Source organism: Anopheles funestus, chromosome 2RL (assembly GCF_943734845.2).
Source record: "Anopheles funestus chromosome 2RL, idAnoFuneDA-416_04, whole genome shotgun sequence".
In the NCBI taxonomy this organism is placed as follows: Eukaryota; Metazoa; Arthropoda; class Insecta; order Diptera; family Culicidae; genus Anopheles; species Anopheles funestus.
The window spans coordinates 64,312,681-64,339,301 of record NC_064598.1 but is presented as its reverse complement, the minus strand read 5'-3'; the positions used below and the strand labels follow the sequence as shown (position 1 = coordinate 64,339,301).

The following is a 26,621-nucleotide window of genomic DNA, read 5'->3' as shown; positions in this document are numbered from 1 at the left end:
CTTTCCTACCACGTACCCATCGCCGAGCCGTGCTTGGTCGCGTGAATATATCCTTTATTGTTGGGTGGTGCACCAGCACCGCGTAAAAGCATACACACATGCATAGTAGAGTTTGTTCAACCGAATACTTCCGCTGCTATAAACTGTAACCGTAGTGGTGCGTTGTGAGTGATTGTACAAAGCTATCTGTATCACCGGCTCTACGGATAACGCGTGTGCGTAACGCTTGGCGTTTATATGCAAATCTAAATCTACTCCAAAATAGGCTTTATCATCATCTTCCCATCGTTTGAGGTTGCTTTGCGGTTTTTGTTTTTGGTAGAAAAACAAAACTTGAGAAGGAAAAACAGAATTTCATCTGCCCTACTACACAAAAGAACCTTTTTTTGCGCTTATCTGCCGCTTGTCTTTGGCTGATGAGTCGCTAATTAATGCTAACAATTAGTAAGTTGAGTATTTGTTTTACAAATCTACAAATGATATGTCATAAATTTTCTTTCTTTACCAGCGTACGAATTTCCAGCAAGAGCCAGGCCAGTCAGCAAAAAGGAACTTCACTGCCGTTCATTCGTAACGCGATGGCATTGGGAATGCCCTCATCTAAGGAAGCTTAGTGCACAACCGTCTTAGCTAGGAAAGATTGCTATAAATAGTTTATGTTGGTTGCTGGTAGTTTTTCCTGTAAGTTGTTCGCTTTCATAGCGACTTTCTGCGATCTGGGTCTAACCAAAGAGCTTCCTGTGTTGTGACATATAACCCCTTTCTGTGCAGGTGTATTCATAGGACGCGTTACATGAAACTAAGAATAATATCCCGCACGCTCGTGTATGTTCCAGCTACCAGACCGATGATGCCGAAGAGGATCAATATGATGTCCTTCCAGAGTGTAATTTTACCGGGACCGAGCTTGTCGGGCCACAGCACACAGATCTCCATAATTGCAGGGAAAGCAATGCCCAGCGCGGACAAACAGAATGCACCGAACAACGAGATGAACAGTCCCAGACGAGGAATGGCAACGGCCAGCAGGACTGTAACAGCAAAAAAAAACACCATTTAAAGCATTAGGTTTCGAACCCCTACGAAAACCCTTTTTCTACTCACAAGTCATAATGACGACAACAATTCGAACCAACATTTCATATACCAGCTTGTTGTTTGAATCACGGTACTTCTCCACCAGATAAACATTCCAGATAATATCGACCGGTACGTAACACTGCAAACCGTACGAGATGAAGATGGCAATGGCGAACAGAATTCTTATCGATTGGGACATACTAAGAAGGGAAAAAATAGGAAATAGTTTGGAACATTTAACACACTGGAAACGGAAAAATGATTAGAAGCCCATATTTACATTTCCTCCTGTGGCAAGTTGAGTGTTATACTGCCCGCCGATTCAGCACCATACTTCAGGTAGCCCAAGAATCCCATACCGGCGTAAAGGAAGACAATCACTACCATACCTACGTTAAGTACTCCGCAAGTACCGCCAAACGATTTCGGTGTAGCCATATTGTTTTCCAGTGCTATAATCTATAAGGTTGAGGAGAAACCATCAATGGAAAACTCACACGTGACGTAAAAGTTCTTCAAGACTTACCACTCCTACTGCTTCCAGTGCAAACAGTGTCGTACCGAAGAAGAGTGGAAATTTGCCCAACTCAGCTATTGGCTGACGTTCGGAGATCGGTGGGATGTCATCCAGAATGTAGGCCAATATCAAACCAATACCTGTGAATAGGATGTAATAATTACTTTAGGTTGATATGCTGCAGGTTAAGGCTATTCTAGGCGTACTAACCGACGAAGGTGATCAAGTTGGCCAATGTTGAGAACGGTGCCAGGACCTTAAGATTGCGTATCATATTGATCCCTATCAGTGGTACAAGAAGTATCAAGCAGTGGATTTTCACATCTAGCTCCAGCCAATAGTAGTCAACCAACTGCAGGGAATGGACAACATCAAACGGACTCCTATGAAAATCTGACTACGCTGTGTAAGATCCTTCTCATACATACCTGCTTAATGTTGGTCGCTACAAACACTATGTACACGCAGCAGATACCGAGCTGATAGACGATCATGAAGCCATCGACGATAACGCTGGAATGTAATGTGGAACGTCAAGAGATGAGCAACGTATAACACTCCACACCACACAGCACACAGTAACACTTACACAGCGTATGGAGCGAAGGGTCGTAAACATGCCGGGCCCTCCTCGAGTGCAATCTTCATCGAGATGGGGTAGGTAAGAATCGGTACCCGATGGCGCTTGCACAGAGCGTACTGCGCCTGAACGAGCACGTGCAAGCAGTACGTACAGAGGATGCCGATCAGGATCGTGTTGACGAAACCGGAGATGTAACCCGCATTGTAGAACGCTTGCGGCATCGCAAGAATGCCCGTTCCGAGCGATCCCTTCAGCAGGTGGACCAACGTTTCAAAGTTACTGTAATAAAAGGCGTTAAAAGTACGTGACGCAGTGATGCAGACAAGAGACTCGGTCGGCTTCCATCACGAGTACTCACGTCGTCGGGTGTGGTCGGTTTCGGTGCAGATGAGGATCATAACTCTCGTCTACGATCGTATTGCCATTGGAAGCGAATATTTGCATGTCCACGCTTGTGCCCTTCTTCGAGGGACTTCCACCGGTGGGGCTGCTCATCTTGGGTGGGATGGGTGGTGCACGGGATGCACTGTTCTGCACTCGCTCACTATTCGAAGTACCTACCTCTCACCGTAAGAGTTCACTGCAATTGAACACAAATCAGTCAGCGTTAAGTGAACTCAATTGCAGCTCGTTTGTTTGGTTTGGTAGTCTTTTTTTGATTAAATATTTTTGTTGTATCTCGCTCGATTACACGAAGAAGCATTTTTTACATTGTGATTCCTACACGCTTGCATACTACGGCAGCTCACGTGACGAAAAACGAATTGGTGGATGATAATAAACCGTAGCGAGTGCTCAATGTGGTCTTCATTGCAATGTTTCATATTTTGACCCACGGGGACAACTTGTTAATTTATGACACGTGGGTGCAACACTCGTAAAGAAATGTGCATGTTATTATTTTATGCAAGAAGCCACATATGAAGACGACAGTTTGGTAATTAAAATCTATTTCCCGGTACTTAGCGACCGCCAGAGTAGCATTCTTCTTTTTCGTGAGCCTTTACAATCACGGTCGGTGTAAAAGTAATGTATATAAGGTGCAAAGAAGCAACAGGTTCTATACACTGAACTACAAAGATTTTGACTGACTGTATTCTATCGAGCTTCACACCTCAGTTGTTGTTTTACAGCCTACTATAGAGTTGAATAATTGCCTACTATAGCCTACTATAGAGTTGAATTTAATTGTACTTTTACGCTACTCCGCAAACATATCTGTAGCTTTTGAAGTCCCATGAGGGCTCGATGCTGAGTAAAAGATGCATAAGAGAGACCCTTGGTTGAGATGGCAGAAGGTTGATTCGTAGTCAGGATGTAGGTAACTCAGAGTCACCTTTTCCTCTTGAACGGTCTGCTCCATAAAATCCAACTTCACGTCAGTATGCTTGTGTCTTTTTAGTATGCTAGTATGAGTATGCTTGTGTGACGAATTATCTGACTTAGCGATGGCGATAGCTGATTGATTGACCTCAAAAATTTCCGCAGAGAGAGATTCTCGTGAAGATTCATTCAACTCCTTGAATAGTTTGCATGTCCGCATAACCTTACAGATGCAATCTTTCGTGTGGTCTAAGCTGTACTGGCCTCGTATACTAATATCAGGAATCCGGAACTATGAAGCTGAATCAGAAGAAGTACATATGTCCATGCTGTATTGAAACTTTTCGGAATGGAACAGTGTAAGCCGTCGTCTATTCCATTCGAACCAAGTCGTTTACAGTAGTAGAAGCAGGAAACCGAACAAAATCTGACTAAGCCGTATATGGAAATTATTGGTTGCTTAACTTATTTAATGATAACATCTCAGATCAGTTTCCTGCATCCGTTTCCTAGAAGACCATTGTAAAGATGCGACAAGGATTCTTCGATATCTTAAAGGTACAATTAATAACGGATTAATTTACAAAAGAATGAATCCTGCACCTGCCGCCAAATAGTAGAAATTGCAAATTGCGCAACAGCTGTTATTTAAACGCACTTCCTCTTAATGAAAATGATTCATTCGACCAGATCTAGTTCTTCCAGAATCATTTTCCCATTTGGTTGAAAGTTGAACACATTTCATTGTATTTTAACAATCTGATGTGACCTTTATCATTTCTTGTTTTTCTCTATTATAATTACTCTTAACGGCGATTCTCCCACATGGGAGAACGGTGCAGATGATATTTGGTACCGATCAGGTCAAGTAAAGATCATCTCCGCCACTATCACTAATCTATTTGGCCACTGCACGTAGGAGAAACATTGGAGTGCTAAATATTTATCCATATTGACCTCACTACGATAACCACGAGAGCAATAAACATTCCAACCTGTAACGTAGAAAACATCGTAAACTGTGGTATGGATCAACAAATTCAAAGTAAATCATTTCAAACTAAAAAGATGCATTAACCCTGCGCACCCGGGCAACGGGGTAGATCGATTAGGTCATCGGTGCAAAGATTCTTCGCTACAGCGGTACAGCGGCACTTGCACTACTCACATATGTTACTGTGATTTTTGGCAACCGTTACTAACTGACCACCGACAGGCACTAAAACACTTTCCCGCTTGACGGTACAACTACCGAGCGGATAGTAAAGCCGGCTCGAATATTGACGCTAATTGAAATAGATTAACCAACTACCCGCGGGGTAAGGTAAGTGAGATTGAAAGTATGAAAAAGGGGAAAGGGATGGGAGCAAGGGGGAAGGAGGAAGCTGGGAGATAGTAACAAAAGCAAAGCAGCTCTAATGTCATCAGTGCCAAAATTAGCTCCAATGTCAGCGATCTGCTATTTGATTTGCTAAAACCATTCCACCTATTCAGGGGGGACGGTGGCCCGATGGGAGATCAAACTGGGGATTATCAAACTCGAAACATTGTTAAAAGAAATTGACCCCTCTTGGATACACGCCGTGCTTTCGTTCCGTAGAAGTTGGGGTGTGTCGAATGCTGTAAGTTGATACTTTGTGTAGTTGTACCAGAGATGAGATGCCCTTTGCATATATGTACATTGTATCACGTTAGGTAAGGGAGGATATTTTTTGATTTTTTACATTAACAAAAAGTGGTTGCATTGTTCTTTAATTTTTAACAACATGGTATTTTTATGCGCTGACTTTCATCAACTAAAATCAACTAACATGAACAACTATTGAGTACTGTTCATTGTATTAGCAAAGCATGGCTTAAAATTATAAGTTCCAAGCAATACTCCATGAATATATAGCCCAGAACAGCCATAAAGTATAAAATTCCTGCTTCACCTGACACCTGTAGCGGTATTTTATTTCAATTAAACCAAAAAATATGCAATTTTAAAGTCCCATTAAAGTATGCCATAATCTATGAGGCACTGTGAAACTCCAACACTAGCAACACGATGCAATCACTTTAGGCAGCTAACGTACAACGCACCAATAAAGGAATCGCGTCGCCAATCCCTCGACGATTCACTAGATGAACACTTGGACACTAACACTTCACACTGCAACGGACGATTCAAATCCAGCTGCGATATTGCTTCACTTCCGCTTACGACGACGGTCGTTAGCCATCTGAGCACAGTACGACAAACGTATGGCCCGGATCGTTATAAGAACGGTCCCGACGCGCTGACGAAGCTGCAACGTTAGCAGTGCTGGTGGAAGGATGGATGTGGTTGAATGACGTTTTTAACACGCGATGGTCGAAGTGGCAACAAGCGCGCGTCTGTTTAATCGCAACCGCGAGCCGTGCCTCCAAAGGGTCGAAGGATGGGATGCGAGACTGGATGCTGACCGCGTTGGCCCACTGGTTGGTGACGATAGTGATAGGTGATGGTAGTGAATGTAAATTGAACGAAATTATTGTGCCCTTATTGCAATTGTCTTCTCAGCGCGCGGCTCACCGTAAGCACAAGCAGTTGGTTTCAATTTCTTCTGCTCACTGTACGTCATTGATTATGCGCGAAACGATAGTTGTAGATTGTAACTCAATTGCCGCACGACGACAAATAGGACTGCACGTGCGTTGCACTGTACGCCAGGGCGACAGCCGTTGGTACTATCGAAAACCTCAAAAGTTGATGGGTGATTGATGCTCTACATACCGTCAATAATTCCTTCAATTGAGCCGAGAAGTATGAACTATTTTTAGTTGCAATGGTTCGGTTTCAAAACTTTTCCCTGTAAAATGGTTCTTTTCCGTTTCGTGTTTATGTGGTGTTTTTCGTACACTTGAGTTTTCCGAGAGATGGGATACGATATCTGCACTAGGTACTTGTTGATTCTCTTGTTCAGCACCAACAGCAAGGTGTATTTACTTCCCGTCAGTCAATGCAACCTTGAAGATGTTTGCCAGAATACATGGCGACCCTAGAGTGGTGCCCTTTTGTTTAAACTTTGTATGGTGCACGTACCGTTTGGGTAAATGTTTTGTTCGACTAGTGGTTGTGCTTCTAATCATGTCAGGACAAATTTCCCCTTCGAATCAGAACACTGTGCTCAGTATCGATTGAATGTTGATGTTATAAACCTTCATGAAATTCTTTAATTCCTTTGTATTTTGTTGATTCTGTTGTAACTTGTTAGTTGTATAAAACTGTTTAATATTTTATTTTTCACTATAAAATTCTAAAAAATGTTCCGCTCCGAGAGGGAAAAATCAGCCAATCAATAAAAGTTTGAAAATACATTTGACATTTAAATGCAAAGCCTACTCGGATTGTACTTTTCAACAAAACGGTAACAAACACAAACATAAAAAAATGTTTTATATTTTCACCAACACTAAAAAACAGTCCATTTTGCTATCACACCGCAAACAACAATTGATGTAATTTGTTAATCTGTGCGAAATTGTGTGTTTTTATTAATTGAAAAATTATTTCATTGTCTCCTGTCCAATTAAAACATTGTTGCCGTGCCCACATTCTTCCGACACCAGAGTATGACAAAACAATGGCGAAAAACGAAGGACAAATTAAATTGCCATCAAGGTTTGCAGCTTGGAAGCAACAAACGAACGAAACAGGCCTTGTGCCTCGTGATGTTTATTTGATTTCCCGCCCGAGCTCACACAAACAACAACAAAAAAGGCGTCATATCTTTCGTCCTCACATCCCGTGGCGGGGATAGCATCTCGTACTCATCTGCCTCGAATGATGTTGGTATTGGTGAGTCTTCCTTGCGCAGACATAAGAAGGTGTACATACAATTCACCCTCCCATCGGATTTTCACTTCACGTGCTATCTGTTTTTTTATCCGCTGATTTACGAGAATGAAGCCTTCCCTCCAACATCCAGTTCCGTGTCTAACCCAACAGTGTCCACCCACATCCAGGGGGGAAACTAGATTTTGCAACATATTTCTGCTCCGTTTCACACTCAGGCCCATGTTTCTTCATACAGTGACCGATTTTTCACCACATACCTGACCAATCTAGCGTGGGATTGTCCCGCACGGACCGCACAACCGTCCCAGAGATTAATCTATATATATTTTCTGCCATCTTTTCATTCACGTGAATTCTGCGCGCTTACCTTCCACCCATTCTAGTTAGGTAAAATACGCTCGCTGTGTTAGGGTACGACTAGACAGCTAAAAAGAAGGTAAAAAAAGCACCGGAATGCATCGCAAATGCAGTTGGAAATTATGTAACGTGTCAAACGTGCCAAAGTCCTTGCAGCACGGCAGCCCCCATCACAAACTAACCGTCGTTTCCCATTTGCCGTTCACACAATACTGCCGAGCATTGCACCCACGGCATTGATGAAACTGCGTGGCGAATACACCGAGTCAAGCCCTTACAGCATGAAAACACCATAAAGCACGCGTGCTTAACGAAGAAAGTAAGGATCGAAACAAATAAACGTAAAATACACACCCCTCGCACGGTCGTTTCGACCCGGAAGCTTCAAGTGCAGTCCGTCCCGGTGAGGGAATGAGAAAAAACAGCACTAAAAACTATCCGCGTATGTATCCTTTTCCGGTCACCAACGCTTCGCTGTACAGCCGCACAGAAAATGATGGCGTCGCTTGAAGCGGACGCCTGGTCGTTCGTAAACTGACTGACTCTGGTACTTTGCGCTCATTCGTTCGACGTGTTTCGGTCGGTTGCAAGAGGCAGCAACATCACGCACACACTTACACTAATCCTCGCAATACACAGTGGTTGCCATAATTATGAATATGTTCTTGTAATTTTTAAAATTAATATGCAAAATATAAAATTAATATCGTTAGCATGAATGAGTGATTTTGATATCAAATTTCGGTGCAATAATAGCGTTATGAAATGTGCAAAATATAAATTATTTGCAACTGCAATAAAGTTATCCATTCGAGTAATGCTCGTCAGATATGCTCTTCGATTGCCTACACACAGGCGTAATCATTATTTTTTCGTAACGACATTTCTGTTACGTACATGCGTAATCACGTAAAACTGGCATGGTTTATTAAAAAATTAATTGAATATTTTGTTAGACTTCCACTATACATTTATTGGTTTTTTTGTTTTTCATGTAGAACGGCCTGGCCGTATTATATTATTTATTGTTGTAATGTATATTTATTGTTTAAAGTGATACAACTGCATGATTATTCCACTTTGTTATTTCGTTGTAATTAATCATAAATGTATTTTGCAACAAGTGTTTTTATTGCTACTTGTTATAAATTATGAATTATATTTATTTTGTTTAACGATTAACAGAATACTATAAGTCATGAATATTTGAATGGATTTGTAATTTGATTCAAAATTACGAACGATACCTGATTGGTATAAAAAAAAACATAAATATACTAAATAAATTGACTTATTATTAAGTATTCAAAAAACACAATATTTTACACTAGAAATTTGTTCATATTTTATAATGACTGCTTTTTGAATTGTGTTGTAGTTTTTATTGCTCCTTAAATTAATTGCGAAGGGCGAGTAATAGTCGTATAGGTGTTTCAGCTATTTTTTTTTTGTTTTACTTAATTTTTTTAGTTTATTCATTCTTCAACTCGGTACTCAATACTCGATATTTTCCGTGTTGATCAATTGTTTGTTAATGACGAAGATCTAGTATTTGTTGAAATTATAAGTCTTTGAGGCAACATTTTAACAGCATATTACGAAGACACTATGGATTTAAACAAATAGGAATTGTGCATGGCTATAAGATAAAAAAAATGCGCTACTATTCTACAAAAACAAGGCAAAAATTGTGTGCAAATTCTGTAATCAAATTATTTACTCCACAAATTTACTCCACAAATAATTGATTGTAATCACAATTTTTTAGGAGGTTGAAGTTATATATTAACTACGTAAGATATACAAATAAGCTTTCGAGATGCGATTTGTAGATGAAAAAGAAAAACATAAAACAAGAGCATACATCGCTCCATAATAGTAATTTCTTGTGTTTCTTTAAAATACTAGTTTATTGCAGCTTCACTTACGCTATGTACACAACTTTTCAAATTTCCGTTTCATTATTTCGCTTAGCTTAGCTAGTCTTACAAGATAGATATGTTCGTCCTGGTGGGCTTCATGTGCTTTAACCACCGCTTCACAGTTGCGATCGTTGCGATCATAGGGAACATCGAATGAATGTGCAAGAACACCTTAAAACAAAAGCACATATGACAGAAATGATTGAACAGCTGACGGTGAATGGATGGGCAGGCCGGTAGGCATCACCCTTCACATCAAGATCAGGAGATCAGGAGCAGCATGGTAGTAGTTCGACAGCTACACCTAACGCTTTGACTTCTCAACGCATTTCGCATAGGAATGGTTATGGCTTTATCAATTATCTTCTTCCCTTTCTTTCCAAATGTTTCACCCTGTCTCTTTCTCTCTCCCACACATTCTCCTCACACACACAGACATTGTCCTCCCTCAAAAGTGCACTTTCTCTCTGTCGCCAGGTGCGCTGTTTACGTGTCGAATAATACTTATTTGTAATGATGGAGTGAAAAGATGGCGAATCAATACTTCATATTAGTTGCGGATGTTGATTTTTGCTGCTTGTTGATTGGTAACGCACACAGCCAGCGCAAGCCTCAATCGTCGTGCCCGAAGGTGTGAATGATTTCGATCATGCTGGTCGACGTTCCGATCACTAGCCCCAGTATGGCTACCACACCAATAACGCTGTTCTTCGCAACCATCCACACCTTCGCCATACCCTGCCGATGATGCCAGTACGTGCAGGTTTGAATCAACGCAGGGAATGCAATGCCCAGGGCCGAAAGGCACAGGGCTCCGAACAGGGAAATGAAGAGTTCCAGGTTGGGAATGGCCACGGCTAACAGGACTGTAATTAGAAGAAGTGCATTAGATGAGTACATCTGTTGTGTACTAAAATTATCCTTATACATACATGTGATTAACACTAGCACAGTTCGTGCGATGTACTCATAAAAGACGCTTCGTGGAGAATCACCCAAGTTCTTCTTCAAGTAGTCGTTCCAGGTAATATCTATCGCGACGTAACACGCCAGTCCGTGGGTGATGTAGATGGCAAAGGCTAACATTCCCTTCACGCACTGTGCCAAACTGTGTGATGAAAACAAAAGCATTAATAATTCTACTGATCGCAAGTACAATGATGATTCAGACTACTTACATTTCTTCCTCAGGCAGATTTAGCGTAATCGATCCCTTTATAGCTGAGCCATAGTTCAAATATCCGAAAAAGCCCATACCAACGTACAAAGTGACGATCAGGATCATGGCCTTGTTCAGCACACCGAAGTTACCGCCGAACTTTTTCGGAGTTTTCATCTCATTTTCCAATGGCAGTATCTACAAACGATAAGTCACGTGTAACTATATTGCCGAACATCACAGCCCACCACGCGGGTTACTTACCACACCGATAGCTTCCAAAGCAAATAGCACAGTGCCGAAGAAGAGCGCGAAACCGCTCATTGTGCCGACTTTGTCGCGATTCTCGAACGAGATAGGCTCGCGGAAGATGTAGTACAGGATGATGCCGAACGAGACGAGCGTGACAAAATTAGCTATCGTCGAGAATGGTGCCAAGAATTTCAGATTCCTAACCTACACAATGGGGAGAACCGGTAACAGTCAAAAGGCGAACGAACGTACGATGGAATTAGTACAGCTTTTAGTACAACAAAAGAGCCGACTCTTGCCAGTCTGGTTACATACCCAGTTGATCAGAATGAGCGGTAAGAGAATGATCAGCATGTACAACCGCACATCAGTGTCTGTCTCGGTGTAGTAGTCAGCAATGGCCTTAATGTTAGACGACACAAACACAACGTACACGCAACAAGTACCGAGCTGGTAGATGAGCAGGAACACGTTGACTATGTGGCTGCAAGATAGATGGTGGAAAGGGAACAATTTATTAAATGTAGAAAGCAACTTCAGCTAAAACATCGCTACAACTTACATGATAACTTTGGATAAAGGTTTTAGCGCTTCCGGTCCTTCGAGTAGTGCAGTTTGGGTAACGGCCGGATAGTTCAGGCTCGGTACTCGTTTCCGCTTGCACAACTCGTGCTCCGCTTTAATCAGCAAGTGTATACAGTAGGTACAGAGTAACCCAATCAGCAACGTACCGACCACACCAACTGTCCAGCCGGCATGATGGAAGGCGTTCGGCATGGCAAGGATGCCAGTACCGAGCGAACCCTTCAGCAGATGAATCAGCGTCTCATTGTTTGTCGTCGGATGCTCAACGTGTCGATGCTGGTACGGATCATACTCCGTCTCTAGTCCGGGTTTCTTCTCCTGGATCTCCAACGTGTACATGTTGGGATCGATAGTCTTCGCCTGGGTTGGTTTCTTACTGCAAAACAAGCGGGCCACAAAGAACAAAGGAACACGTTTTGTCAGTACCAAACTACGATCACCTTTGACCGATTGTGCAACACATACCCATTGATTGCTTCGTCACCGACGAACGCGGTATTGGTGTGGCCTTTATCAACCGTCATCGTTAAAGGGCTGCAAAAATAAATGCAACAAGAGCAGAACCTAATTAGCATCGTTGGTGAAGGCTGATTATCGCTTATTATCGGGGTCGGGTTGGAACTAATGAATGAGGGGAATGCTGATGAATTGCACTGGCAAAACGATGGGATATTTGACAAAAGACGGAATTTTTATCTCCACAAATAAGCTGTGTTTCTTACTAATAACAAAAATAAACTCTGAGAAATTTGGACCTGAAGCATTGTGGTTTTAACACCTTGCTAAGGTGCATGGCAAATATTGTACATATTATTGTTTGTAGTCTAAGTAGCACATAGTACAAAGCTGGCTTGCAATATTTATTACAATAGTAAATAGATTAAAAAAAAATGAGTGCCGTGTATACTTGTTCTTTCGACGTAAAAATTAAGAGTACTCTCAGGAAAAAATTGAATGAAGAAAAATAAATCCATTATTATTGTATGCAATTGGAAACTATTTTTGGACTTGTTTGACGTTAGTGAAATATATCGAAATTGAGAAATAAGTGGTGAAATATACAGAGGTGTTTTTTTATTGGTTTCGTAATGTCACTCTCATAGAAGTCTTTCACGTTTATTTTTATTTATTTATAATTAATTATTACGGCTTCGGCCGTATTGTCAGCCTCTGAAGCTGAAGAAATGTCTTTCACGTTATTAGCCAAAAAAACTAAAATATTCAAATTTCTCCTGTTTCTCTTTAAGGAAATTTCTTATGCGCGATATTACATTTTCTTAGTAGAATACATTACTTTTTATTTGTTCAATTTTACCATTTCTCATTAATGGTTTACTCACAATAAATTATTTGTTTCCAATAGCAGTGAACAAGGTACAATATATTCTTCCGGACGAATTCTTACGAATAATGGCACTCAATGTCTTATTTAAATTGATAGCCCCAATTATGTAAAAAAAGCTCAATTTTATTCCGTTAAAGGGGTCCTATCTTTAATATTACATCGTACCAATGAAATATAAATACAAAATTCACTATGCATAGATAATAAAGAATTTTCCGACAAAGGACAAAGTATCACATTCATAACGAGATTAAATTTGAAATGGTTGGATCATTTCTTCATGAGATTATTATTTGTTATTATTTATTTGCTTGGCCTAGTATAACATTCTAATCGATAATCTGTCAAGAGCTACCCTCTTCACATTGCCTTATCACGCCATATTATAAGATATGAGATGTACAATTTTCTCATGGTTCATAAATTAAAATGGTTCATAAAGCTTATGTGTTTGATAAATAAAATTACAATTGAAAAGGCGGTTAAGAATGAAGTTAACGATTGTATTACTTTATTACGTCTCTAAAAACAGATAACAATCACGGTAATCTAAAAATGCTGGCATATTCAAACATTCGCATCTTTTATATTGTTTGTTGTTATTCTGTGATAGATGTTATCACTGAAAACCAGATACCATGAGGGGGTGAATACATAGCTGTCGTGTTTTATCTATTTTACCCCTGTTTGGTAAGCTTGTATGAATGATACAGCTGTCATTTTTGGCTTTGTGACCATCGCCATCAATGATGGTGCTGTTTTCGAACGGATGCTGCGTAGGTCAATAGCATTATCAGTAGGTAAATAGAGAATCAAACAAAAAACTATAATAACAATGCCTGCCATTCTGGTGTGTATATCTTCATCGGAGTAAAATAGCAGTTTAGTATTGACATGTCGCCCCGTCTGAAGGTTAACCGGATTGGGCGGAGGCATAGAAATCGAGAGCACACGATTAATGATTTATAGTCGCACGTCGCTAATCCAATCTGGTTTGCTCCGATAGATCCGGATCGGCCTAGAAGCCGGCATAGAACCGGTTCAAAAAGATTTCCACCGAACAATGTTTTAGAATGGCAATAATTCGACGTCGGAACATGGGTTCGAACTGCATCAGACCTGGACAGGTTCGACTGTTTCGAGTTAATTTGTATCGAAAAAGGTAACGTCTAGGAAACAGTTACTAGCTCAGAACGGGTTCCAACCCTTGGTGGAACAATTCATTTGCGATGATAATAAAAGTGACCACCCTATGCGTGCGATAGAAATACGATCACGATCGGGCGAACACGTGGCGGTCCGGTGCCAGTCAAGCAGGAACTGCTGTTTTATCCGTTTAGCCGACCTTCGACAACCGAACCAGAGCAACGTTCCGACTAACTCAATTGCACTGATCGCTCATAATTCTACCGATGCATCCTGTCATTATTCAGGTTATCAGGGGTTCTCCAATCAAGGCGCTGGTATGTGGTGAACTCCCACCATCAATTCGCTACCGTTCCTAGACAGCAAGACGCTGGGGCAGATGACATCGTGCCGCACGATCCCTGGCCACGCTTTCGGTTGCTAAACAATTGAATAATCACGACCAACTGCACTGCTGCGCTTCATTATGCATTCCACTACAAAATACCGGGACAGGACAGGAAGCTTCGGCACAGCTGATTCAATGCAGCAGAAGTTGCCCCATACGCAACGACATGTGCCGTTCTACACGCGACGACACCATTTAAAGCGGGGAAGAACGTTCGTTTGCTTAATTACTGCAATCTAATGCTACCGGTAATGTAACGATCGCTCACATTTGTCGCTGCCCGTTGTGACATTGACATTGGGCCATGAAAAATGTCCCCCGTTGCGGTGTGATTGAGATGGTGCATTGCACTGCACGTAAGAGGACAAACTTTTCTCATGCAAATGGTTCAAGAACAAAAGAGGATGCAAATTTCATTTCGTTCTTCGAATATGCAAACTCGCATAGGTTTTGTTGTAAAGATATGAATTAAAATTGTTCTTTCCGAAATGGCACGCTTAGCATACGGAATGTGGTGCAATCGTGCGATGAGATTACTCTTGCTGTGAACATTTTTATTTGCCTTACCGATACGGTAGCTTGAAACGATTGTTTATCTACGCTTAACACTGGATTGGTCCCGGACAGTTGTTGCACGTGATAAAGGCATGCATTGCGCATCATATCATAGCACATCAACGCAAACAAAGGTGAACAAATAATTGTAGCAGAAGCGATATGTGAGGCACTTTTTTGTAGTAGATAAATCGCTAATTCATTTTTTGCTTGTTGAGATTTTTAAAAGAGAGAAGTGTAAAAAAAAAATAATTTGAAAACAAAATCACGTGAATTAACTGTTATGACAAATCCACAAAAACCAAATGCTACTTTCACCTACTGCCAAAGCTGAAGGTCACTACCAGTTTTTGTTTGCAAAAAATTTGGACATAACTTTACTACAGCAAATAGTGTACCTATATAGTGCGAAAAATCATGACCGCAAAATGCAACAATGTAGCAACACTTGGTTTGCCTTTTTTATGGCGCCTGCACTCGACACCTTCGTAAGCCTTCGCCGGTTGCACCAATTTCTTGTAGTTTAGGAGTTGTTGCGTTATAAACTTTTTTCGCTTTGCGCCAAATTTGAGCCACCTTCAGTCATACGCCTTCGGTACCGACTGTGCTCCCTTTCTTCTGGCATCTTTACTACATTGCCGTTCATGACTAATAATCATCTGCAAGTTCTCGCCAATCAGCTCAAGGCTCACGACGAACGGACGGTTTTGCAGCTCGATGCGAATGGTCACTAATTAGCATACGCAGATCCGGTAACTCGAGAGAGCAAAAAGTGTACCAGATTGCGTATGCGCAGTTGTTTTTTTTTCAGTTTGCCAAAGCTTGACGAAAAGGTGTGATGCTAGAATCAATACATTTTGGCGTGTTATTCAAGAGTAACCCACCGTTTTCTTCAAGAGTGTAGAATATCTGTTCACAATAAAAAAGAAAAAATCAAACCATTCTTCAAACACCACAAAGATGCTTAAAATTGCGCAAATAAAAGCTGCTGGCAGCCGGGAAATACCTGTGCTGCGCCATTACTTTCGCCAGCCAAAAACATTTTCCCTCCCCTATCCACAAACGGTTGGTGATATGATCAATCGCTTGCCGAAAGTCTTTATGTGCCGCAGACCGAAGAAGGACGGGGTGTTTGTGGTGCGATGATCATAAATATTCACGAGCGAGCCAACTTTGAAAAAACCAGTTGAAACCAGATTGAAACGATCGTGAACGAGCAAATTGAAAAGGCACCTGCAGCTGATCATCAGCGCAAGCGTACGTAACGGACGTTGATGTTTTTTTTGGGAGATTTTGTTTTTGGTAAGGGTGTGTATTTGAGTTCGGGTGCGTGTGGTTTTGTGAAAAAATGTAATATCGCTTCAGGGTACGCTATTAGCGGAAGAACATGCCATGGAGTGCCGAAAAACAAAAGAAAAACATCATCACAATTTCCTTTGTCAAAGATTGAAGAACTAAACTTCTATGATAGTTAGGGTAATTTGTAACACACGTCGCTATAACTAAATTAAATTTGTTTAAAAATATTCTATAATTAAAACTGTATTTTCATAGTCAAGGAATCTCATTTCCATCAACATACGCTTGAGTAGCACTAGGAAAGTGCTAGAAAAGCACATTTATAGACCAGTTTCTTAGCAGAGCTAACGATCGTTAACGAATGATCTGTTTCGTCGCTAGATTATCTTCCCGCTCACCCCTAGTGGTAATAAATGTATCGCTGCTTTCAAATCCCTGCCTTGCCAAACATGATGAAAATTAACTAAAATAAAGTCAATAAAATTCAACATGTTTGGCAAATAATAAACAGCTAAGAATTTGGCTTTGTGAATGGCACTACACAAAAGTTTGGCTCGCTGAAACGGGGAAATAATTTTTATTGAGCTGATGCGCTGTTTTCTCTTCCTTTTTTCATTCGTCCTTTCCTTTCCCGCTTCAGGATGATGGAAGGTACGGTTATGGAGGGGAAAAAAAGGAGACAGTGAGGGAGAGAGGATACTTTAGGGTTTTGCTTTTTGCGTCGCAGTTTTCGTAGTTCATTTTAATGCCAGACCTCTGATGGCAGTCCCATGGTGTGCCGAACGTGGCACTGTGTGTGGGAAAATCAACATCAACGGTAAGATTTGTGGCAAGTTTTTTTTTTGCTGCTTAAACTGAAGAAGTGCATCGTACGATCATACCGGCGTCAGTGAGTGCAGCCGAAACCAGTGTGGAAATATGGTAGTCAGTGGATCAAGATATCAACTACAAAATTGGCAGCATTCACGCGCCACCCGAGGGTGTTGCGATGAAAAATGAGGGTAAGAAATTATGAACCGATCATGAAAGAAGCTATCAAGTCGACAGCAGTAGCAATTTTGTTTTGTGGAATTGAAAAAAAATATTTAAAAAACTTAATATAAAATATTGAATGTGGATTTTTAGCATAAAGTTTGTATGGAATATGTGAAATTGTAAAATAATCGATATCAAACATTTCTATTTACTGAAAAAAGGAACAAAATGCAACGAGTGCCCTGATAGTGTAAACAAGTTGGTGCCGGTTTTTCAAACAACAGAATGTACCCGACGAGTACGACATATGAAAAGGTTGAAGTAAAATATTACCTCTCGCAAAGCATAATAAATATTGTGGTTGATCGTTAATGTAAAATAAAAAAGAAATCTTAAAACTTATTATAATGAAAGTATATAAATTTCATTATCAAAAACAGATAAATATAAACTTTTTTCGCCTTCGTTTCGTTTTTCAGAACAAGAACCACACCTCTTTCTTTGGGTGATATAAAGCTGTCTTCACGTGCTTTTAATTTGTGTACCAACACACAGAGTCGCCTCTGGCTCTGCAGGCACTTCCATAAGTTGGAGAGCTGATTGATGAGCTTGGCTTGTGTGAAGGCATCACACGAACATGGCATGGTGCATGTCTTCAGCATTATGTCTGCTGTGTGTGCTTTATCTCCCAATGGCGCAGATTCGACATTCGGACATGACATTCGCCACCGCTTCGCCATGCTTTTGGTGTTGGTGCCTGTGTGAAGGCTATCCCAGGTTCTAAGATATTAGCATCACGTTCAGGGTTCGCTTGCATGCAATCTGAAGATCCGGCCGCCATCCGAAGGGGAATGTTTTCCAAAAGCCCAAGGTTAACCGGCCAACCAGTTTGGTCCGACGTCTGCAACACCCTACGTTACTGGTTGGATGCTTCCACTTCCTGGATGAAGAGAAGCACTCGAACTGATCTTCAAAACAACAACAAAACACTCATCACACGCAAGGTCTATAAAAGTTGACCTTTTTGTCTTTTAATGTTGACTACTAGTGGACAAGCATTACCAGATTGTTATCTCCAAACAATGGAGAAAAATAAGTTGCTGTTACTACATTTTGCTGGTCAAGATAGTTAGTAAACATTGACTTTTTATTATCTTCAAAATACGCACGTTGTACGATTTTATGAAAATAATAAAATTGTTAACTAAATAAGAGACCACTCGCGGGAAAATCCTTAGAAGAATGGATCTGTGGAAATCCCTCGAAACTGGTTCCCTCATAGCAGCTCTTAATACAAATACCAGAATGTGATGATGGGCACCCTCACTTGTAGCTGCCCATCTACGCCTAAAATTTGTTCAGTGTTCATCGATCGCAACCGTGCAGCCGATCGAAATGGACGAATCTCATTTATTGACAAACGAAGGAAACGATCCAGGTATGTAGAGGCGGGGCGAAATTAACGCTAATAAGCTGTTTTGCAGCATGATCAACCACACAGACGATCGAAACGGGTTTACTGGTTATAAACACCAAACACCCTGTCAATTATTGTGCCGCTCGCGGTTTTAAGCCATCCCCAGTCAAAAGACGTTACATGGAGAGGGCACATTTTCGGGGACTTTCATTTCGTAGCGATAAGCCAAGCAGCAGTAAGATCAATGCCCAAAAAGGATCGTAAAGGATTCGATTTCGCATTGTGCAGTATCGGCAACACTTTAATGGAGGCGTATAATATTCCTTCATTCCTTGAACACAAAACTTCGCTCCAAAAACATGACATTGCTAGTTCTGTTTTTTGGTAATTTTTATTACTTTAGATAGGTTTTTTAAACATTACAAAAAGACTATCGAAAGTAAAAAGGTCAATAAATTACGGCGTTTATCCATTAAACCATACCACCAGTTGGCCTTACGATGAAAACAACCCTTGGTTGAATATTTTATGGGTGTAGCATCTGACACAATTTTATAGTAAATGTCTTGCTTTTTATTGCCTTCCAAATACGTCATCTTCGTAGCGCGAAATTTCATTACAGTAGACAATCAGTTTTCCTCAATATTTGACGCAATTAGATGGCATTGTACAAGTTGCGTCGAAAACAAACTTTAAACCAACCAAAAGTACATACAGGTTGCAAATGAGCCGCACACTTTCTTCTCGTAAAAAAGTGATAATCCACCACACTCGCTGGCACCACATATCTTTAGGGATTGTCTTACCGCAGCGGCATTAGTCGCGTGGTCGGCTTTGTTAGCGTTGGTTCGCTGCGTTGCAAAAAAGGGTAAGTGGCTACGGTGGGAAGCTTGCCAAAGCCGGTCACCCGCCAAAGCCTAGGATAGCTGTTTTGACCTTGCCCCGGTAATTCCCAGACCATAGGCGTATCGAGAGGCGGATCGAGATACTAGTGGAAACGAGTTTACTTCGGGGTATTTCCGTCTGGTTGCGAACGAGGTAGGTACTGAAAGGAAGGCGCGTATGGTAGGTGGATGTTGGTTTACATACAATGACTGACACTTCTGGGCTTGGGTGTTAGAACCGAAAATATGGAGCTTTTAGACACTGGCATGGACAACAGTCGAGTTGCCCAAATGAAGACCAATATTCGTTCACCAAGAAGGGCTTACCTTGACCATTTTTAAGATCATACAAAAGCCAGATTTTGTAAGAGTGACTGCATCACACTTCATACTTCTTCTGCGTTGGTACAGAAGTCGATTATCCTTGAAGTATCTCCAAACTTTTCTGTGTGTTTGTGTTACAAAGAAGAAATGTACGATCAGCATATCATGCAAATCATCAATCATACGCCCAAACACATGTTTACTTCTCTTTATCGCAAATCACTCGCAAAGAATTTCAACCGGTTGTTTGTTTGGTGGCAAGATGTGATCATACACGCGGTGGAACTTTGCCCAATAATGGTTTGTTGTGTTTTGGTACCGAGTAGGAATCTCTTCTATCCGTTGGCACGCGCTTCTTTTATTCTGAGATCAACTGGCACGGTGTGTGAGTGAATGAAAGGATTTAATTATAATCACAATTACCAAAATGTGCTCACTGTTTTCGTGACCATGCTTCACGTGATCTTAGTCACCTTTTAACAATACGTCAATGTTGGTATGATCAATCGCGAGTATCGGAGGGTTTGTTAGCGATCCAAATCACGCGTACCCTCTCTCTTGTTCAGGACATTCGCTAAAGGGGGAATTCCCGGCCGTTGGCCGTGCCGTCCGATCGACCTCGATCTTGATGCGAAAGCTTTCGGCGCTCAGAGTAGTTCGGGCTGTCATTTGTATTGCGATCACGCTCGACAAGGTCTCTCCTCCTAACTGTCAACGCAAACACGACACCTTTGCTGTATGGTTGCTTCAGCGAACGAGACGGGAAGGATCAGGGTGGGATGGTGGAAACTTTGGGAAACAATACCATCGCTTAAAGTGTGGAGCGTCATTGATGCAAGAGTGGGGTTTGTTTTTACTTGTTTTTAAGGGTTGTTTTGGTCCGAAATCTCTACCTGATCTTTCAACATTCTTCTTGTTGCTTCCGAGCGGATCATTTCCCTTTATTTCCCGCATTCTGTCCGGTGTTAAAGCAATGCCAACTCGTTGTTGGTTTACCGGGTTCCCCCGTATCAGGTCGAGCTCTGTTCGCTTTTTTGGCGAGAAGCGATTTGTTATTCTTGCAATACTCATTTGCGTCAAACGTTGGGCGTGAAGCAGTGATCGACGCGTTGCTCACTGCCAGTAAAGATGGTGTAAAGATTTTGCAGTTAAAGGTCTATAAATAACATTAGTTCCCAAAATGGTACCGGTAGCGTGGGGGAAAACATTTCTGTTAGAATATTTTTGGAATAGTTTTTCGCGATCAAAACAGTATAATAAAATTGTTTGTTTATGGCCGAACGATGGCAACATGAATGATTTATCACGCGTATCGACCGCATTGCAATTGGTTTAGCTAACATTTGTTTTTTCCACTTTTTTGTTTGTTCCACCACTTTTTTCATAATTCCCACATTGAAAGCATTTTTCGCGTAGAGGGCATTTTTCAACAACAAAAAAGAACCTGAATAACTTGGTAGGTAGAAAAAAGTGAGCAAATAATATGTCAACTTCACACGTTTTACTAGCTGCAAAATAATGATTGCGTTGTTTTTTCCACAAAGCTAAATATTTTTGCAGTTTGCAAGCCATAATTCACTATCAACTGCATGAGGAAATGATCAGCTTCAGTTCGATAAAAAAATCGATCATTACCACTTCCTATCGTTGCTGCTGTGTGTAACAACAATGTTTAACACTTCAACGTCACAATCGGATTGTCGGATGCGGTTTTGCTGAACTAACCCCAATCTACCCGTATCAATTCACCAAATGCCTCCGGTACAAGAGCGCTAGAACAACCGCTGCTGGCAACCGGTGTTTATATTGTTGATGTAATAGCTTTCTGCGGATTGACTGTTGCCGTACAAAACGAACGATACGGTTTCTAGTATCGGAAGTTGAATTGCATTTACATAAAATGACACGCATCCATCCACCATCGGACGCTACCATCCCCAACCCCCAACACAGAGGTCGCTAGCCAACTGCTGCAATATTATCGTTGGACGTAAATTCACCAACCAACACATCAACATCATGATTGTCATCATCAACACCTACGGGCACGGATTTTGATCAACGAACCTCGTCGTCGTCGTCGCATTTGGAGGGAAGCTCCATCGACGATTCTTTTGCTGCGGAACACTGTCGTCTCCGGTGGTGACTTACCTGGTTGTCTTCTTGGTTGCGCTTCAGTTACTTGCGATGATACAATGCGTCGAGGGAGAGTGTGGTGCACCAACACGCTTGGAGGCTCCTCAACAATTTTGGCGGTCGTCGAGTGTCAAAGCAAAGTTGAACTACTAATTTAAAATAAAAAAAGCTGCCTTGCAATCTGCTGCTCTCGCTACTGCTGCTACTGTTGCTACTTTGTAGTAAAATTGCTATCACTACCACTCGCACATACGGTAAAATATTCGATACACTTCACTGCACGACTTTACGCTTTCCGTTTGGCGGATGTTTTAAATTACTTTTTTGCCTGTATTTTTTCCTCATAAAAAATATTAGACGCCTGTTAGATGGATCCGGGTGCGTGGTTTGGTTGATCTTTTTTTTCTTCTTTTGTTGCTTCTTTGCTCTTTCCCCTCAGCGCAGAGGAATAAATATTTGATTTAAACAATCGTTGCTAGAAATGCGCTCACGAGCTGTGTCACGTTCGAAGCGTGACTGGTGCCGCCGAGAAAGAGGCTGCTGGTGGTAGTTTTGGTGGCGTTGGTCAAGTGACAAGAAATAGTCCTCGTTTGAATCGTCACCGACATTGACACTGACGCACTGTGATACGGACAGTGACACAAACTCGTATGCCAAAAAACAGTCTAAACACAACAGAAAAACAAGTACGATCACTTTAAAATTGTTCCGAGCTAGCCGAAAATAGATCCCCGTTCAGGATACACTGTGCGGTTGATCCGTACGAAGCGCCAACCGTTTACACTTTCGAGTTGATCGGTTTGTTTGCTTTCTTAAGCGTCGGTTTTTACTATCGCTAAAGCGCTAGTTCACCAGCAGGCTGAGACTGATCCGAAATTGGGTAAAAATCGTTGTGCTCCGTCACAAATGCAGTCTAATTCGATCGTTCCGTCAGGCTAATGTTGGCAAGGCAAACAGGAGCACGAACGCCCACAAAGCAGGCACGCAGTATTGCCACTGTATCCTGTTTTAAGCTCCGCTTGAAGATGTTGATCGCTTTGTGAAAGAATGCTTGTCACCTGATCGCCTTCTCACAGTCGAAAAGGACGGATAAAATGCCAAAAGCACACGCACCGGTGCTAGATGCGAGAATGGCTCGAGGTCTTCGACTTGTGAACGCAAGCACGAACCAACTAACGCGGCACTGACGACGACTGATCGGAGCGATGGAAGACGATCAACTAAAACCTGCAAAGTCCGAAAAGCGAATGCTACTAAACCGCGCGGTTGATGCTGATGCTGCTGCTGCTCCTACTGCTGCTGCTGTGCGGTATCTCGTACGACCTGTACCAATACTACTAATGTTGCTCTTGGTCCACCGCGGTGGAGCGTAAAAGAGACGGTGAGCACGCTCGACCTCATGAGAGTAAACTTACGAGCGAGTAAGAGAGATCACTTCCACTTGAAGGCTCTATCGTGGATGGACGAGGTAAAAAAAAACATGCACGTGGTAAATTAGCGAAAAAGATGCAAATTTGGTATGGGCGAAAATTGCATTCCATTTCGGTGAGAGCGTCATGCCGCTTGAAACCTTCGATGCTGGCAACCGTAAACTGGCAAAAGGTGGAGAGGATAATTTGGATCCGAGAATGTTGTTCAATGTTCTGTTTCTTGGTTTGTTTTTCTTCATTTCATTTTCTTTTCGTCTCCATTTCTCAACGCCACTCAACGTGATAAGATATGGGCCCTACTGCGGTCCATCAGTCCGCATGGTCATCAAGTAGCTGTTGTAAGCAATTGTAAGGTAACGTGTACTTGACATGTGTATGAAGCGCGTTGTTTTGCGAGATTTCTGCAGGTTAGTGACGCTGAAAGCCAAGCCGTCTTGTTTTTCACCTTAGATAAAATCACTTCACAGTTCAGATCAATCAGATCAATAATCACTCGAGTAGTTCATTTTGATGGAAAATTTCAAGAGGAGTGCTCAACACCCATAATTGCAATTTTCATCAGAAGTATGTTTACGGTTATGGAAGTTATTTGTATTCCGCGTTTACTTCATCGATTTCAGAAGAAGAAAAATATATAATTTATTTATTTAATTTACGCACTGCAAATAGTTCGCTTACAATAGGGTCTCAACTCAAAATATATGTGGCATCAGTTCATTCTCATCAATAAAATCAACAGTTATTCAATTATGTTATGCAACAAAGATAGAATAATTCGCTTGATTGTTATAACCTTCACCTATACATATTGTACCCCTTGCCACAAAGCCCTTGATATGTCTCCTTCATTATCTGACAGATGATCATTTTGGTTACACAGGTAATCTGAAGAAGATTGAAAGTACGAAATTAAGTTCAAGGGATGAATACTAGGAACCGGTCTTTTCGGATAACATCGGTATATTACTATGAAATCATTTAATTTACCCTCCTTCAACATCAAGGATATCTGCTGATGATCTTCATTGTCCTTGAGTAGATCTTTCGGTGGAATTGTAATATTAGTAGGATGATAAAGGCCACACGCATCACTTCAACGCTGGTGAGGACATCCGAATATCAAAGACAATGTACCGACCTGGACAACGTGGTGTTCCATGTACGCAGGCCAAGGGTAACGACAAAATGAATAAAATTCTCGCTTTGACGAATCCATGCCATGTGATTGGAATTTGCATTTTACATGGGGCATCCTCTCTTCTTCCCCTTTTCTATAACCATAGCATGCAACACATTACGTAGCGTACTTACGGACATTGGCGCTGGCAATGGAGGCAATTGCGTTTGTCGATCATGACATCATGGAGTTGGTGGAGGATAATTAATATCCGGTCCGCGTGGACAGCAGGTAACATTTTCGTTTTACGACTAATAACGTGTAAGGAAGCTACAGCACCGGTTCCAAATCACGTGCACTAAATGAATGATAGGAAAGGAAGTGGAAAGCAAACGCAAGTCCCTTTTCTACTTCTTACTTTGTTGAACGTTTGTAGGTTTAGCTCGAGAATCAAGGCTAAACAAACTTTAAAATAAGTATTACGAACACATATGGTTACGGAGAACATTATTACTCAATTGCCGAAAAACAAGATCGTCGTAATAAAACTGTCAAGTGTGTTCCAAAAATATCCTCCACAATGCCGCGAAGTCAACCAGAGTCCGAAGCTCAAAAGGCGAAAGTATTTCTCTCAATTGACTATAAGTGCGCTAATCTTGAGGCCGTATCAATCCTACCACGCAGTTGGTGGGATTTTGATTAAATATACATTTGGTGTGAACATGAGAGCATATGTATGTTTTTGGAAACGAACAGGATCACCTCCCATGTACCCACTGGATCGTTGTTTCGCTTGTCGTTTATGTCTTTCTTTAAATCAGCTCACAACATCCTTGAAAGTACAAATGGATTTGACTTCCAGCTTTGTCCTTCGCGATGATCACATTCGCCCGTTCCCGTGGTAGCTTCGATCTTCATAGTCGCACAGTTCCAACTACAGATTTGAATACCTTTATCTTGTTAGCGTAATGTACGCAAGGGCAATTTCGCATTTTACCGGAATCAGGTTCAATTCAAGCAGCAGTAATGTTGCCCGGCGTGGCACTTCGCCAACCGGATGTTGTTCAATGGTCTTAGCGCTTGTTTTAGTCGCCCGTCCGTCCCGGAATTCGAAATGCACATGTGTGCATTTGTACTCCGGGAAACAATAGACAACCACTCGCATCGCATGCTGTGGACCACCTGCTGACTAGAGAAGCTATAAGCGAATGGATGTAGCCGTATTTGCTGATGCTGCTGATACTAGCGTGCAAGTTTGCTTGATGTGCAAAATAGTATAGTAAGGTCGTTAATTGCATGTTTGGAGGTAGACCGTTTCTCGCTAGAACCCGTCCAAAGGTAATTCTCATACTTTCTAACATGGAAAATAAATCTAAGCGTTCGTGGAAACCGCATCCACGGGAGTCTTATCTAGTGTAGCTGACAAAAACTAGACCTCACCCATTTGATGGCAACATTTACGAGCTAATCCAATCTCGCCCCGGTACCGGAATATTGCCCGATCTACGGACACACCACTGTAGAACACCCGTAGTCGTATGCAAGTGACTCGTGGCTTTTAGTGGCAATTTAAAATTTAAATTTCAAATCACCAAATCGCAACCGTTTGACTATGGCGGGGGCGACGGTTCACGATCGACGACTAGATCTGGCGATTTACGAGAATCTCAACAAAACGCACCCCGCCCTGTATACGTGTGTCTGGCTGGCACTTGGCAGGAGGTATTTGCATATGCGAACGCTGATAATTTACCTGTTGACGGTTGCTGGGTGCTAAGGCAGCTGTGCCTCAGCAAGGTACAGATCAGCTGATTTGGTGCTCGCGGTTTGAATAAATTTTATTACCATTATTATTGTTGTAATGCAAGTTCTACCGAATACAATATGCAGATTGTTTCCCCACTGTTGTACACCAACATGGCGGGGGCGATCTCATTGTTGAAGTGTACTGATTGAATTGATAATCAAAGGCCATTTGTTGACATTACTTCCGTCATCGGAATG

The 26,621-nt window shown here is 41.6% G+C and overlaps 2 protein-coding genes across 4 annotated transcripts; both read right to left on the bottom strand.

Moving 5' to 3' along the window:
* Nucleotides 1–33: 33 nt before the first annotated feature.
* On the bottom strand, nucleotides 34–8,235 carry LOC125760854 (proton-coupled amino acid transporter-like protein CG1139). Of its 3 annotated transcripts, none has more exons than XM_049421398.1 (9): nucleotides 8,038–8,235; nucleotides 2,539–2,760; nucleotides 2,187–2,459; nucleotides 2,026–2,110; nucleotides 1,808–1,949; nucleotides 1,607–1,737; nucleotides 1,361–1,539; nucleotides 1,105–1,280; nucleotides 34–1,031 (listed from the first exon to the last, which is right to left on the bottom strand). In XM_049421398.1, exons 2-9 carry the CDS (start codon nucleotides 2,673–2,675, stop codon nucleotides 790–792), a joined length of 1,365 nt encoding a protein of 454 aa, XP_049277355.1. In that variant the 5' UTR covers nucleotides 2,676–2,760; nucleotides 8,038–8,235; the 3' UTR covers nucleotides 34–789. The 3 variants fall into 3 exon arrangements, with proteins under 3 accessions (XP_049277355.1, XP_049277356.1, XP_049277354.1); XM_049421399.1 differs by lacking the exon at nucleotides 8,038–8,235 and adding an exon at nucleotides 6,262–6,666; XM_049421397.1 differs by lacking the exon at nucleotides 8,038–8,235 and adding an exon at nucleotides 5,589–5,761.
* Nucleotides 8,236–9,565: 1,330 nt separating this feature from the next.
* LOC125760853 (proton-coupled amino acid transporter-like protein CG1139) lies at nucleotides 9,566–23,344 on the bottom strand. Its single transcript, XM_049421396.1, has 8 exons — nucleotides 22,086–23,344; nucleotides 12,067–12,135; nucleotides 11,579–11,977; nucleotides 11,332–11,500; nucleotides 11,029–11,220; nucleotides 10,784–10,962; nucleotides 10,538–10,713; nucleotides 9,566–10,471 (listed from the first exon to the last, which is right to left on the bottom strand). Exons 2-8 carry the CDS (start codon nucleotides 12,123–12,125, stop codon nucleotides 10,218–10,220), a joined length of 1,428 nt encoding a protein of 475 aa, XP_049277353.1. The 5' UTR covers nucleotides 12,126–12,135; nucleotides 22,086–23,344; the 3' UTR covers nucleotides 9,566–10,217.
* Nucleotides 23,345–26,621: the final 3,277 nt, after the last annotated feature.